Consider the following 16792-nt stretch of genomic DNA (forward strand, 5'->3'; position numbering starts at 1 on the left):
AACATGTCTTTTAACCTCTTCCACTCACATCTGCCTTTTCACGAACTGATTTTGTAGTTTCTCCACATGCAGTGTCAAAATTTTTTTTATGAACTGCTACCATGTAAATAATTCTGATGTCCATAAACTTATATGTATTTATTTTCCACTCACATTTAGATTTTCACTAAATAAATTGTAAATGTATTTTACTATTTTGTTCTGAAAGATTTTTCATCGGTTCTCTTTTAAAGCTTTTGGTAATTTTTTACCAAACGGGAGCGGTGAATCCACCTACAGTATAACAAACACACAATCTCAAGGAAAGTAATTTTGACACATATGCAACACACATAGTTAACTATTGAATTGTGATTGCAAGAGGTAATTGGAAAGACAAAATATACGAATTTTTGGGTATTACAGAAAGATGCCAGGTCGCCCGCGGCAGCGTTACCGTCGATCTCTGACTGGCATCGTTGTTTACCAACCATCGTTACAACTGGACGCATCAGTGTGTCCCGTGCCAAAGCTGTGGGGAAATTAATGATTTAACCAAGCTTAACCTAACCAAACGAAACCTAAACCAACCGAACTTCACCTGCGTTTGTAGCCAGCTTTAAAACTAAAAAAATGCTCGTTAGAAACGCTAAAATGGCCAGCTACTGGTAGACGTCAGCGGAATATTTACGCATTCTAAATCCTCATTTATAGCTTTCACAGGTAAGTTCATAAACATGCCCAGTACCTGTGGTAATCCATTACTAATAACAAGTATCCTGTGAAAGACTGATTTCAATGGAAAAACCGGAAGGGTCGAGCCCGTTTGGTAAAGAATTAATGAAATATCTACTATCCTCCACCTCTTATGTAATTTGTATTTAGAAAGGACTTTTAGTCATCTTTTTAAAAAGTTTCATTTGGCATTTTCAAAAAGTTCTTTGTCTCTTCGGCAAACTTAAATCTCATCTTTCAAGGTTTCATTTTTTTTTTTTTTTTTTTTTTTTTTGAGCCATTGCAGTATATACAGTCGGCACCAATAGTCCCTCGCCTTTCCTGTGTGATCTCTCCATGGACAAGGAAGCTCAGCATGGTTAATTCGCAGCATAACCAACACTGATGACACTAATCTGTGGTCAAATAGCCACTGTCGGTTGCTGCGGATTCACCATACAGATCTTCGAAGTCCAAAGACAGAGAAGAAGGCGAGGCGACAGGACTTTTGATTCGACTGTATGTACTGCAGTAACTGATTTACACGCGAATGAATGAATGAACAGCTCTACCCCGCATATTCTAGCCATGTTTTAAAGGCCCTGCAATCAAATAAATATGAGTAAATGATGCGCCCAGTGATCTAATGATTTGATTCGTTCGAAGCACCAGTCGTTATGTGCTATGCACATGTTTAAATCCCACTGAGGCAGCTGAAGGACTGTCGATCATACTATGTCACAAGCGGCGTAGCCTGGTTATCTGTCCTTAAATGTTTTGGACCACGGTAGCTTGTTGTCAGGTGCTTACACATTGAAGGGATTTATCATAGACTGACCAGTACCCTTTATATAAAACGTTGGTTGCCTACAGATAAATTTATGAAAAGGGTTGATGCACACAATAGTTACAGACTTTCATGCACATAAACATGTCAAATGTACTATTCTAATTCGATAAACTTATCAAACTACACAAGCTTCAGTGTGTGTGTGTGTGTGTGTGTGTGTGTGTGTGTGTGTGTGTGTGTGTGTGTGTGTGTGTGTGTGTGTGTGTGAAATGTTAAGAGTTACCATTACCTTGGAGGCAGCGTGGAGGAACAAAAATCGAGGAGTACTAACACTCACCTGCAAAGAGAAAAGAAATAGTAGAAACATACATATCATCATCATCATCATCATCATCATCATCATATCTCTACATTAATTTAATAAACAGAATGGGTTGTAATTATACAAAACCTCTCCTTTACGCATTACCCAAGGTCCGTATGCTCGTGGGCTTAGGAGGTTCCCTGGCATACATTCCTATCCAGTTTAGCTTTGCATATGGCATTTTAGCATCCTCAGTATAATGGCGTATTTTTAAATCTCTCTCTCTCTCTCTCTCTCTCTCTCTCTCTCTCTCTATATATATATATATATATATATATATATATATATATATATATATATATATATATATATATATATATATATATATATCTTACTTTAACGAAATATATCTTACTTTATTCGTTATATCTATTAATGACTTTATTCAACAAGAGGACCTTCTCGAACTGGAGGTCGTTAATAGCCCATAGCCTTCAATAGTTCCTTAATCCTTCTGCTACGATGATGAGTTATTAAGTTCATTCAGTCTGCCTTCATGAGACTTTATTCAGCTTAAGAGAAACTTTTTAGAACTAGATTGATTATATACAGCCTTCACTGACCCTCTTCAGTACGAGAGACTTTTCCAAGGTTAAAGAAAACCTATTTGTGCGGTACAGAAAGAATACTTCTACTATAATAAGGCAAGGTTACGAAAGGTTCAACTATTCTAGATCCATGTTAAGCTAAGAATCGTCCGGCGGTAGCAAAAAAAAAAAAAAAGTCATCGTACTGAAAAGGTTGGCATTTTCTTTTGTTCCCGTCTGTGTTGATATTAAGGCCTTCACTGCTATAACGGCCTTCCTGATTCACTTTTTTCACTAGATGATTATTGAGGGGGGGGGACGCTTCGCTGCGATGGGATTATACATATTCAGTATTGACCCCTTTACTGCTTTCAAGACTTTTCTAATTAATACTTGATGTCACCACATAATTTTATTGAGCCTAGGGGAGACTTTCATATTCATGGGGTTAAAAAGATACTAACAACATACAAGAGAATATCAACACTTTCACTATGCTCTTTTTTTTTTTTTTTTTTTTTCCCTCTGTTACATCCTGACGATTTTACCATAAGGGTATCACCTTTCAGTGCCTGGGTTAATGAAGGCGTTACTTAACTCCTCCAGTTGGAAAAATTCATCCTTAACTGATTAAGACCGTTTGGAGTTGACAAGAATAAAACACAGACATCATCGTAGTGAAAGGGTAAGTAATATGGGAATAAATATCCAAGGAGGTGGTGGCAAGGAGCCCCTCAACGAATCCGATAATATACAAATTATGATTTCAGCACCATGACGGAGGCCATACTATTTGTCCAGTTTAAGTCCGTTCTCTTCCCATATTCTTCCAAACATTTTTTTATTTGTTACCATTTTTTATTTCTGCACCAATTCACTTCAAACTTGGTACAATTGTTCCTTTTGAAAATGGTCTCACCCCCAGGCTCCTTCCTCACTTCTTTTTTAATGTAGACATTTTGCAGGGTTTTATCAGGTCAAAGGTCAAACCATTTAAGCAAATATTTAGTGAACTTAGGCAACACGAATCTGGAGTATACTATCTCCAGCCAGGAGGGATGTCTGTAGCTGTGAGGAGACAAATCTGTATTCCCTTGGCAATGTGGAAATCTTTTTTTTTTTTTTTTCTTGCAATCTTTAGACGCCTGCATTCATTTTGGACGAGACTTTTGAGGTCGTAAAGGTTTAGTCTAATATAGCTTTCAATAACCTCTTTAGAATTAAAGGAATTTCGTAAGTTCACTATACTGGCTGGAGTAGCAAGAATAAATTGGACTGGTACGTTATCGAGGTGAATGATTTTTGGAGTATCGTACTGAGTGACGGTACCGTATACGGAAAGCGACAACCCAACACGACGTAGGCCTGTCTGCAGTTACTGTAACCATTATCAAGATATACAGTAAGCATGTGACTACCATGTATAGGGAATGTGAGAGGAGAAGGAGGAGGAGTGGGTAGAAGGTAAAGGAGTAGAAAGGGAAGGAGGGGGAGAAAGCTAGAAATTGTGGAAAAGTAAGAAAGAAGACCTAACCACAATGGTAAGATGTCGCTTACATCGGTACTAATGCGTCCCATAATCAATACAAATATCTGTTATTATTCATCGTGACAGTAACGGAGATTAAGTGGTGAGTAGACTTCATACTTGATGGCGGCAAATTAAATCCTTGGCTGCGAGATAAAGAACTAGTATTATTTTCTGCTGATGTCAGATAATTTTATTAGATTCATACAAACCTACAACAGCATGAGGATAAAAAGAAATCCGAGAATAAAAAAACTACAGTATTTATTTTCGCCTAACGCCTGATAATTTTATTTAGTTTGGGACAAGAGACGTAGCTAACAAGTTATTTGACATGTTGTTAGTGGTGATTGTATTTCATCTGCATGAAATGATGAGAGGTCTCTCCTAAACTGAATAGCATAGTTTAGCGGCTACTAGAAGAAAACGAAAAAGAAGGGCAGTCTCGGTTTAAAGGGGTAACTGCGAAAAAGTTAAAATACGTATATTATTCCAGCTTATTGTTCAGCGTAGTGCTAACAGTGCTATAGCAGTAGGATGCTTCCTCTTCTTATTCTTCCTCCTCCTCCTCCTCCTCATCATCATCATCATCATCATCATCCTAACTCCATTCCAAGTACTATGTAAAGGAGTATAAGGGACAGCACACAGCATCAAACCTAATGGTCCTTTCGGGACTGTTTGTTACAGAGAAGATTATGATCATAACATTTAATTCTACAAGCAGAAGATACGGCTAAGGGCAGCATCAAGAAAATGGAATGCGGTAACATAAAAGTTGTATAAGTACTGCGAATACCTTTACAACAGTAAATATTTCAGTCAATCAATAAAAGCAGGAAAGTAGCATTAGAGTCTTCAACGAAAAAAATGTATATACTACCAATTACTCATTTAACATTCCAGCGCTATGGTAGTGGTGAATACATAAATTAAGCTACTGTTCTTTGCATTCAACACAGGTGCTAATATTAAGCATGGATGTCATAGCGATACAGTGGTATATAGATAAATACATAAAACTACTGATATTTACAATCTGACCTGCTACTGTTATTTAGCATGGTTTTAACAATGAAACGGTTGTACATACATTCATAAAACTACTGTATGTTCCACTCAGCACAAATGGTACTATCATGCAAGTCAGAGCGTGACCTTTCCACAGCCATTACATAGGGATATCTATCTGGCTAGGGTGAAACTCTCCTCTAACACACACACTACTTTCCTCATGCGTCTCAAATGGAAAGTCGGATTGCAGTGCTATCTATCGATCTATCTATAAATCTATCTATCTATATATCTTTTATGCGAGGAAGAAGGAATCAAAGGCTGAGGCCGCATTTCTCTCTCTATCTGTGTGTGTGTATATATATATATATATATATATATATATATATATATATATATATATATATATATATATATATATATATATATATATATAAACACACACACACAAACGTACTAAGCCAAAGCTGGCTGTAGCTGTTGGACACACAAGGTTCATATTTTTGTGTAACTACCTGTTACTGCAAGCAATGGATTCACTGATGATTTTGGCTTTAATGCTTTCACTTTATATGGGCGCGTTATTTAACTCCACTAAATGATAATATTTAGCCGAGGAAATTCTATAGGTCCAAGGGCTGGACACTGTCTGGATTACCCCTCCAACCATTGAATTTCTTCTGAGAAATTTAGCAATACAGTATGAATAAAACATCAAAGTGCGTCCATGACAGCGAAAAAGTTAATCCTGTAACTAATACGAGTGTTGATGTAGATGATGTTATTGATTTTTAGCAGTTTCCGGCACTATGTTGCGTGTGTCATCCACTGAGCCATTTAACTCGTGTGATTATATGGTTGACTGTGCCTAGGTATTTCAAGGACAGCCATGTAATTTAAGCAAATCGTATAAATCACAAGAACTGTAACTATATAGTAATCTATTTGCTTTAAACCTGTCTATTAATATTCACAAGATTTAAGTGTTTGGGCATCCATGTTCTGTAAGCCTGACATACTGTACAGATAAAAAGAATCAACCGTTTGAAGGACATCGGTGTGATTTAAATCATCTGTATGCGAATAGATCACACCAGTTAAGCGTTTGCAATATATGAACGTTATTTAAACCAGCCATATAATCTATATTGGCTTAGAACTTGTAACTGTCAAAGGTTTACAGGCATCTCTGTTCACTATAGGATCTTAAGAGACGAACCTAAAATGTTGATATAAATAGTGTTTTTTAAATTATTTTTAATCATGTGTCCTCAGACAAGTTTATTCAGCTTAAAAGAGATCTTCATACTGGAGGGCTCGAATACAGCCTTCATTAACTCCTTCAGTATGAGAGATCTTACGTAAGAAAAATCGACTGAAGATGGAGGAAGAAACTAAGGAAAAAGACGTCATCGTGCTGAAAGGTTAAGCGTGTTGTGATGTTGCTTTATGGTTGGCATCCTCAACATACCTGTCTCTGAGACGATAGGTGACCAAGGCCTACTCACAAACTAAAATACGATTAAGTGACTAGTATCTACAGTTTGTCTTTCCAGGAAGAACAAAAGACAGAAGAGTCTGTACTCATGACAGAAGAGTCTGTACTCTTAATTCCTTGTACTTCCTGAAAAAAACGGATCTTAGGACTGGGAATATTTAGCGAATCTCAGTCTACGAAGGCAACAGCATGTTCACAATGTCCACAGCGGAATATATTCTGATATACAAATTATCCGATCGTGTAGGATGAGGTAAAAGTAGGAGGAACAACTCGTTTCATGTGCCACAATAAGGGCAAGCCGCTTCTCAGTGCCAGAAACAATGCAGCTGACACTGAGAAACGGAATGCTCGGAATGTGGTCCTGTAGCACTGGGTGTTCTTCCGATTTTTACTACGACAGGTACGATCAGACACTTTATGTCAGATTGTGCCCTACTCTGACCTTAATGTGAACAGGCTCAAACTCATCTATCTTTGTTCAGGGCTAAGAAGGCAGGAGCGTACAATTAGGGTGACAAGTCTGAGGCAGCAACGGGGAGGGAGGGGGAAAAAAAAAAATAAAGAGGCGGTGGCGGTGCCGAGTCAAGCAATGCAAGCTAATACATCTCTCTTATTTACCTTTGGTCGAATTCTCTCCAAAAAGATAGGAACCGGGAACTGAAAATCAAGACACACAACTTTAGATTCAATAATAATATAAACACGGGGATGTAACAGTTTCAATCAAAATATGCAAACACGAAAACAACATCTTTCGTCTCACGCGCCCTGTCTTAAAATTCTGTACTCGTTGATTTTTCAGTAGGCTTCCTGCTCTGGCACCTGGTTTTGATACATACAGTATATCAGAAGTGGAATATGAAAGAGATTAATTCCGCAATAACTACTGAGTGCTTTTGATAAAACGGGTGAGGGATGGAAGGTGCAAGGAGGGGATGCAACGGGAAGCTGTGATTTGCAGACGTGTTCACTCTGTTGCACAGATTCCACTCATTTGCAGTTATTGACCTAAATGTCTTTTCATGTCAACAGTAACTTTAGGGCATCGGGGACTATCGATACTTAACCCAAACACCCCCACCTTTTTAGGCGTTACAGTAAAGTACAAACTGTAATATCTATTTAACTCAGCAGCGGGAAAGAGAGAAAACAGGAGGAGGAGGAGGAGGAGGAGGAGGAGGAGACAAGAAGTTTCCTCGGCGGTCACCAGATGGCAGCAGCACTCGGTCCCCGCCCAGACCACCCCTGTACACATACACCATCTATTGGTACTACCTATCACTACACTCGCACCATCACCCTACTTTAATACAGTGCGATCACGTCCTTTTTGATCTTATTCATGCTACCGCTAAAAGATTTTATTAATATTTATAGAAGCTTTAGAACTGGAGTTAAATGTAGTGTTCATTACACCCTTCATTTCTAGGTGGCTCTCCCAAGCCGAATAAAACTGTATGGCACTAGCAAGAAAAACATTAAACAAAATCATATTGGAAAGGTGAAATTTACGCCAGGCACTCAATAAACACTAACTATATAATTGCTTGCCATAAATAAACATGATTTTTCATTATCTGTTTGTTCCCCGCGGAGGATGTGAATATTTGAAGGTGACAACACCTTTGAATGGCAGAACGTTAATTAAATGTTTACAGCTAAAATGTTACATGTCACTATAAACGGGACGATTAGCACGTTGATTATATAAAAGTAATTTAAGAGATCAGACAAGCTGCCGTGACTTATTTCCTTACACCACCACAATTAATCTTGTCTACTACTAAACGCCTAATCCCAGAGTTCATCAAGGTTAGCTGCGGTTAAGAGAGCGTCTCTAGCTTCTCTATCGCCACTCACCTCCACTCCCTGTCAACCCAAACCGCCCTCCTTTATGCACCCTTCCACCATACATTTTAAAAGTGTGCTGATGTGAATATTGTCAAATATAAGGTTACATTATGCGGACTCTGTATGTGTGTGTGTGTGTGTGTGTGTGTGTAAAACCTGATTATTGTAGTCCAGATATCGAGATATTGCAAGATTTTATGGCGATGAGAGAGAGAGAGAGAGAGAGAGAGAGAGAGAGAGAGAGAGACTGTAATACACGAGTGAGAACGAGAGATGCTGAGAGTGTCCGAATGCTCGCGTGACAGCCAATATATTTAGTGGAGCGAGAGAGGAAGTTTCTTCACACAAAGCACCGGAAGCTAAACTCTGCCACCTGTTTGGACGCGCCCTTACAGTCTCAGGGTCACACACACACACACACACAGTCCTGGCTCGTAAAATTGCCTGCCTCACACACATTCCAGGCTTATTATGCTGAATGCCTTCCCCATATTCCTGCCTGCCTGTCACACACACACATACCTGCCTGCATACATTCCTGACTGATGAAACGTGCTGCCTAACACACAATCCTGCCAGCCCCACAACCATTCCTGCCTTCATTACATCACTGACTGGTATAAATGGCTGCCTAACCCATATTCCTGCCTGGCTTACACACCCACACACGTACCTGCCTACATTCCCTGCTGATAGAAGTGGAAGTGGCTGCCTTACCCATAACCCTAGCTGCCGCACACACATTCCTGTTTGCATTACACACATTCCTGCCAGTGTCACAAAAACATTCTTATCTGCATTGCCCTCTGGTTACTAATATCTTGTTTTCTAATCCATATCCCTGCCTATCTCACACACATTTCGATCTGCAATACCTTCTTGGCACACACACACACACACACACACACACACACACACACACACATTCCTTCCTCATACACCGTCTCTTTTACACACTGTCTTACAGAAACCTCTCTCTTTTTGTACACTGTCACCTCTCATTCATACACCAGCCCCCCGTTCCACCCACACACATGCACCCAGTCCTTCATTTCTCACATTCACGCTGTCTTACACACTCTGTCACTGCCTTTCCCTCTCACACATCTTCTGCCTGTCTGTTTGTCACACACACACACACACACACACACAAATCCCTGAAAATGTCTTAACACTTCCACCTCTCCACTACCACACCCTCCTCCACCAAAGCCCTCCTCCTTAGAGCCTCCCTACCATATGCTGTATAATGACCCTTACACTCCATCCTCCCCCCTCCACCAACCTTCAATCCAGCTCACCATCACCATCTCAGTCTACCTCACCACCACAACCTCTCCATCACCACCATCACCACAGACTCCTCTTGCTGTCACCTAACCCCAGAATCAACTCCACTTCCTCAGGATCTTCCCCTCTCCCTCCACCACCACACTTCCCCAACACCACTGTCTTCTCCCCAATACAGCTGTCTCCTCCCCAACACTATTTATATAACCATCACCATAATTCCCTTAAATCCACCTCCTCAGTTCTATCTCCACCTTTGCATCTTCCTCCCCTACCACAGCATCCCTACTATGACTGTCTCCTTCTCCTCCTCACTTCCACAACCTCCCCTGTCCCCACCACTCCACATGTCCTTCCCCACCATGACCTCCCAAACTCCAGCATCTTTCCCACCCCCACCCTCACCACCACAACATCCCTCCCACCACTGTTTCCTCCCCCACCCCAGTTTTACTCTTCCACCTCACCACCACTATTCATTCCTCCACCCCACTATCCTCCTCCCTCACCACAGCGTCCCACCACCACCATCCCACCCCCTCCTCCAACCCCGGAAAATGCTGAGTCACGGAGGCACCACGGGGGAGGCAGGCAAGTGTCAGGAAAGTCTGCGTAACTTTCACACACACACACACACACACACACACACACACACACATGAACTATCACCTACACATATACGCAAATACAAAATCGCACATACACATACGTACAGTACGAACATACGTGTACACATATACGTGCATATACAGAAAACTCAGCACAGATATACAACTCAGTAAGTACACCGAGACAATTATTCAGCTTACGCACACACACACACACACACACACACACACACACACACACACAGGCTGGGTTGTTAAGCTGTGATATCCACTCTCATTTTTCTTTCTCCACCCTCGCTTATTCTGCCCTCTTCATTATCTCTTTAATATTAATCTGTTTTTCTCTCTCCACCCTCGCTTATTCAGCCCTCTTCATTATTTTGTCATTATTTATCATTATTTATCATTATTCTCATTCTGTTACTTCTCTTTTTTGTTATTTTCGGTCTTATTCTTTCTCCTTCTCCTCTGTCCTTCGTTTCTCATTGTATAATACCCAGCACCACCACAAATTCATTCTTTTCAGTATCTCCTCACAATCTTTGGTTCATTTTATTATTTTACCTATCTTCTTTTGTTATATTTCCTTCGCTGTTTGTTGTTATTTTTCCTTCTCATCTTCTCTGTAGTACTGCCTTTTTTCTCTTCACGGCCACGTATACATTGTCTTCCCTTTCCAAACTTGGTTCACATATAAGTTTGATCTATTAGTTCTCTCTCTCTCCTTTCATTTTCTTTACATCTTCTTTTTGTATTATTTTCTTTCCCTTCAACGCTACGAGAACATTCTCATCACTGTCTCTTCACACCCTGTTGTATCATCATCTTACTCTCACATTCTTCGCTGTTTTGCCTCATTCTTGTTTCTCTTTTCCTCTTGTTATTAATGTTTTTGTAGTAAATACTTGTCTATTCCTATCACGGCCACAGACATCCTTTTTATTGTTAATCTCTGTTTCATCGCATTTTTAAAACTTTCATAGCTGCTTGACATTATTCCTTTCTCCCCTCTCGGCATTCCCTAATATTTGTCGGTTTTATCATCATCGCTACGAACTAAATTTTCTTCATCTTTTCAGACTTTTTACTTCTCTGTTTTATCACTGTATTCTTAACTGTATTCTGTGACCTACCTTCTCTTCCATTGCAATTACTCGTGTTTCTTTTTCAGTGGTTTTCCTTAGTTCTGCATACAGTCATTACTTCATTTTTCTTAATTTTCTCCTTTTATCTTATCCCTTTCACTCTTCCTATTTTTTAATTCTCTCATTTTTTCTTTTTCATTTTTCTACTTTTAATATTAGTTCTGCCTTCCAATATTTAGTATTTTCTTACTCGTCACTACACATTCTCTCTCTCTCTCTCTCTCTCTCTCTCTCTCTCTCTCTCTCTCTCTCGCTTAATGCAATGTTTGTTCATTTCCATTACCACTTACAAACTCATTCCCTTCAATCCTTCCTTTCTGTCTTCATCTGTTCCTTTCTTCATATTCTTGTTTATTTCTTTTGTTTTATCTTGTTTTGTTCATTCATTTCACTGATCATTTCAGTTTTCTTTACTCATTCTCTTCTTTACTTTTCTTAGGGATTTACTTTACATTCTTCATTTCTCATTCTCTTAATTATATATTCATTAATCTTGTCTCGTTCCTTTACCGATTCTCCTATTTAACTATTGTTTTATCTACTTACTACATTCATTCCTTTTTTCCTCTTTCCCCCTCATAATCTTTCTTCTTGCTTATTCCCCTCCTTCGCCTCTGTCTGTCTTCTAACCATGTCTTCATTATCTCTTTATTCATCTCCGTTTCATCCTCGTCAACTCTCTTCTTATATAGTCTTCACTCTAATTATTATACGCCTCTCTTCATTACCTTTTCATATGCTGTTTGTTCCTCTTTGTTTCATCATATTTCCACTTGTTACATTTTCATCACATTGTCCTTCTCTTCATCACTGCTTCATGAACTTCTTCATCATGCGGTCGAATTATTGACGTTTAGAGGCGAAGATGTGTGCATTCCCTCAGTTTATCTCGATTATTTATGGATGCTTATGATTACTCGATCTGATTGGCCAGCATACTACATTACAAAGTGAAATCAGGGCCGATATCGAAAAGCTTGTCATATTCTGTGTACATTAGGTGGTTCAAAACATTAAAAACAAATGGAAGCTTGTCTGTTCCTTTGCTTTCTGAGTTATGTTTGAATAATAAGGCTGTTCTTCCCGATTTTCTTAGATTTTCATCGCAGCTGTGCGCTGTTCATGTTGGTAGGGTCATGTGTACAGTAGGATCTGTCAACACGTTGGCATCGAATCCAGATCCTGTAACTGTTTCCCTGCAACAGCCGGATCTGAACACGCAACCACAGTTCTTATTCTACTGCTCTTCCTCTCCCAAAGACATCACAGCCACAGTCTACTAGCAAACACCTCCCTTCCTCCCAGGACACCCTCCTGTCTACACCAACACCTCTCCTCACCGACACTAGTTAATCTGCGGTACATTTAACATTCCCTCATTTCTCCTTCTTTGCGCTACTGCTCTGCATCCCTCCTTCTCTTCCACATATTACCTGTCGTGTCCCCCCCCCCTCCTCTCCTCCTGCTACTCCCTCAATAACCCCGTCTTTCTCTCCACATCACCCCTGTTTCGCTCTTCACACACTAAACCTGCCTTACTCTCCATACACTTGTCTCGTCTTCTACACATTACCCCTACGCCATTCTTCACACACCACTCCTACATTACAATACAATACCCTGCCACACCCAATACATCAACCTATCTCTCCCTACATCCCCTGCCTAGGCCTAAGCTAACCTACATCATCTTATATTTTAGCCTGCCCCACCCTACACTATACATCCCAGTCTATCTCACTCCACATCCCCTGTCTCATCCTACACCCCAGCTTGCCTCACCTATATCCAGTGTCTCACCCTACACCTTACACACTGCCCTGCCTCACCCTATATCCCCATCTCACCCTACACCCTACACCCTACACTCCAGCCTACCTTACCCAATAGTCCACTCTCCAAACCTCTCTGTCTCTCACCCATCCACCACCAACCCCCTCATTGACATCTCGGTAAACAGACTCCACTAACAGGCAAAGCTTTTCCCTTCCCTGCGTGATGCTGAACAAACAAGTAAATACAGTAAATAAACACGTAAATAAAGCAAATAATGTGAGTCAATAAATAATGCCTTGTAAAGAGAGAGCTGCGTAATCTGACCTGAATAAGTAGACGTACAGTACCTGGCATAGTGGCTGAGAAGAAATAGTAGGACACGTGTGATAACTTCCAATACAATTTTTCCTCACCAGTTTTACCACCACCTTTACTTTGCCTTGTGTTACCATGCCTCACCACCACCTTTACTTTGCCTTGTGTTACCATGCCTCACCACCACCCTGCCTTGTTAACTCTGCTCACCACCACCCTACTTTAACTTACCATGCCTCACTACCACCCTGCCTCGTCTAACGCTGCCCTCCACCACCCTCCTTCGTCTTACCATGTCTCACCACCACCCTGCCTTGTCTAACTCTGCCCACCACCACCCCATGCCTCACCACCACCGTCTTACTTTATCCTGCAGCATCACCAGCTTGTGCATCCTTACCCTGCTTCATTACTAACCCGCCTTAACTAACCATCACCTTGTCTTTTCCCTTCCGACTCACCACTACCCTGTTTTTACTCACTCTTCCTCACCATCACCCTGTCTTTGCTCACCCTGCCTAGTCTCATCCTGCCTCACCATCACTCTACATTGCCTCGCCCTACCAACCACACCCTGCTCTTCCTCAGCAACACCTGACCTGCCCCACTCTACTGCGCCTACTAGACTGGCCTGAAACTGGAAACAAGTACTAGCTAAACTGCCGCACTCTTGACATGTGGGTGAGGCAAGTGGGTGAAGCGGGTATAACCAGCCTCAACCTTTGCTCTCACCTCATTTACATCTTCATCTTCATCCATTTTTTTTTTTTATCTTCTTTCATTCTGCTTTCAAGCCTTTATCATAGATATTAGTTCCTCATCTCTTATTATTCATCTCTAACCTTTCTCTTCCTGTTATGCCTTTGCCTCTCTTCACATTGCCCTCAGCACTTTCTCTTTACTTTCTTTCTTCTTCATCTCTTCTCCTCCTCCTCTATCTTTCCTTCACAGTATTTATCAATTTTCTTTCTTCTGTCAACCTCCTTCGCTACACTTTTCTTCCATTCTCTCTCTGTCTCCTCTCCTCTCATCCTCGTTCTCCATTCTTCTTTCCCATTATCCCACATCATCTCTCCCTTCTTTCCCTCTCACACTGGCTATAATACAGTTCAGACGAGAGGTATTTTGTACAGCATCCAAAAACTCTTATTGCATTTACTCCAGAGAAATAATATTTAACCCTCTGATGATAGTAAGCCATTCACTCCTATGCTGCAAAGAACAGCCCGGTGACGCCAAGAGGAAAAGATATATGATTCATGACGTGGACGGAGTGAAGCAGGAGATTCGTTTGTAACCCTGAGTCGACAGAGGCCACTCCTAAGCTGAATCAAACTGCTCGGCGCTAATAAGAATAAACAGTATAGATTTTTGTGGAGATAAGAGGGTTAACTGTCTAAGTGTGTGTGTGTGTGTGTGTGTGTGTGTGTGTGTGTGTGTGTGTGTGTGTGTGTGTGTGTGTGTGTGTGTGTGTGTGTCGCAATGTTATGAATAAGCTGGCGATCATGAGGATATTAGTCACTCCCACCTCGGATATCCTCAGACCGAGGAGGAAGTGGTGGTGAGGTGGCAGAAGAGCTGGCTGCTGACTGAAAGGACGCCAGATCGACCACAGACTGAGGCAGGAAACAGTTTAAGGAAGTGAATTTCTTTACCAAAGCTTGAACTGATCTCACGCATCGCACCAGTCTTTAATGAGGATTCAGGAATATTAATACTCAGTTGGTGGCATGAGAAGGTATCTTTATCTGTTGTTGTTCGTAGAATGGCTGTTAGGCTTCAGAGAACGCATTTTTTGCCCAAGCACACAGGCATACATATATATATATATATATATATATATATATATATATATATATATATATATATATATATATAAGCTGCAGGTCCTAGGAGTTAGTGAGTTATTTAATAAAAAGCGTTAAAGGAGTGAGACCTTCCTCACCACAGTATCCAACCCAGGTTAGTAAGTGGTAAACAAAACTCGATAGTAAACACAGATGGGACAACTGTGGACACTGTGTTGTATCTCTCGCCCGCCCACATATTGTCTACATTATCTTTTGTTAATTTGTATGAACGGTGTAAAACACATGGATATCCTAACAATACTTGACATTAGTTTGCCATACAAATCACAATATTTGCAGTGGCTTTGCGAGTGATTGATACACTACAGTGGTCGTGGTTGTTCCATCTCTTTTAACTCTGGTGCACAAAGCTGGCCATCTCATCCATATTGGTTATCATCCAGTACTTCTGTCTATTCTTTACTTTAAACTTCGGATGGCATCATGTAACAAAGAAAAAAAAAACTAAAATGTGCATTCTAGGCCTTATATGTGAGCGATATTTTCTTTAGCTCATTACACTGGTCGTTCTAGTTGACAATTTTCTTACTTTATGACATTTGTTTCACTTTTTCTGGATCCTTCCTTACCCCATCCTTTAGCTGGGAAAGAGGAGTGGGATGGTGAAACTAAGGTTACTCTAGACTTGAAATGGCACAAAATGGCTAGCCTCTGACACCAGTAAGCCTCTAGATAAGCAAATTCTCGCTCTCTACTGCTCTCCGTACGGTGCTTATCCCCCTTCCATTCCCTTGCTCCTTCCCTTCCCCCACCCCCGCCCCTGGGTTAGTGGTCAGACATACTGCCATACCTTCTTCGTGCCGCCCCTGGGACCCATCTGGTGGGGAGAGACAGTGATCAGACATGGAGGGATGGGGGTAGGGCAGGCAAGAGGACAGGGAAGGGGCGGAAAGAGGGAAAAGGGTAGAGGGGATGAGAGAGGGGAAGGTAAGGGGAGAAGGGTACAGTGGTGAGGAGGGAAAGAGGTTGGAGGGGAGAGAGACTGGGGTACAAAATGGGATATGGATGATGAAGGGGAGGGCCAGACTTGAAAGAGTGGATAGGAAAGGGTGCTAGGTGAGAGGAGGAAGAGGACGAGGGAGGAAAGGGGAAGGAGTAAGGAGGGGAGGATGAAGGAGAGGGGAGGATCAGAAATGAGGGGCAGGAGAGTGAAAGGATGAAGGTAGCCGGCAAAGGAGAGTAGAACAGTGTGGAGCGGAAGGAGAGTGGGAGAAGGGAGGGGGGGGGTGATAGGAAGGAATACAAAAGAGTAAAAAGGAAAGCAAACACCTGCAACACGACAGGTTAATACAGAGTGCTGCTACAATGGCAGAAGTAGGGAAGTACAGACAGTTCGCAGAAAAAGTCAGTAGGTTCACAGAAAAAATTGAGAAGGTTCACAGAAATTGATAAATACAAAAGCAATGGGATACACAGGATACAAACTGCATTATGGGAGGAAAAGTATCTCGGAGATTCGAATCGATGCGTAAATCAAGCTGTTCTCTCTCCGGACTGTGCCGCAGACCACTGAATCATC

At 41.1% G+C, this 16792-nt stretch overlaps 1 protein-coding gene across 5 annotated transcripts in view; it reads right to left on the bottom strand.

Annotated features, from left to right (window-relative positions):
* LOC145401373 (uncharacterized) overlaps positions 1-16792 on the bottom strand; it is a 253052-nt gene that overhangs the window by 120738 nt on the left and 115522 nt on the right. For 3 of the 5 annotated variants that reach the window (XM_080273704.1, XM_080273700.1, XM_080273699.1), the window contains exon 3: positions 7036-7074. The exons of 1 other annotated variant lie outside the window; for it this stretch is intronic. In XM_080273704.1, the coding sequence (XP_080129830.1) occupies positions 7036-7074 (39 nt within the window). Of the gene's footprint in view, positions 1-7035; positions 7075-16063; positions 16091-16792 lie in introns of all 5 variants that reach the window. One more of the 5 variants, XM_080273701.1, reaches the window with a different exon arrangement.

This window comes from Coenobita brevimanus, chromosome 55, assembly GCF_032717465.1.
Source record: "Coenobita brevimanus isolate Jiangsu-jjx chromosome 55, ASM3271746v2, whole genome shotgun sequence".
Classification (NCBI taxonomy): domain Eukaryota; kingdom Metazoa; phylum Arthropoda; class Malacostraca; order Decapoda; family Coenobitidae; genus Coenobita; species Coenobita brevimanus.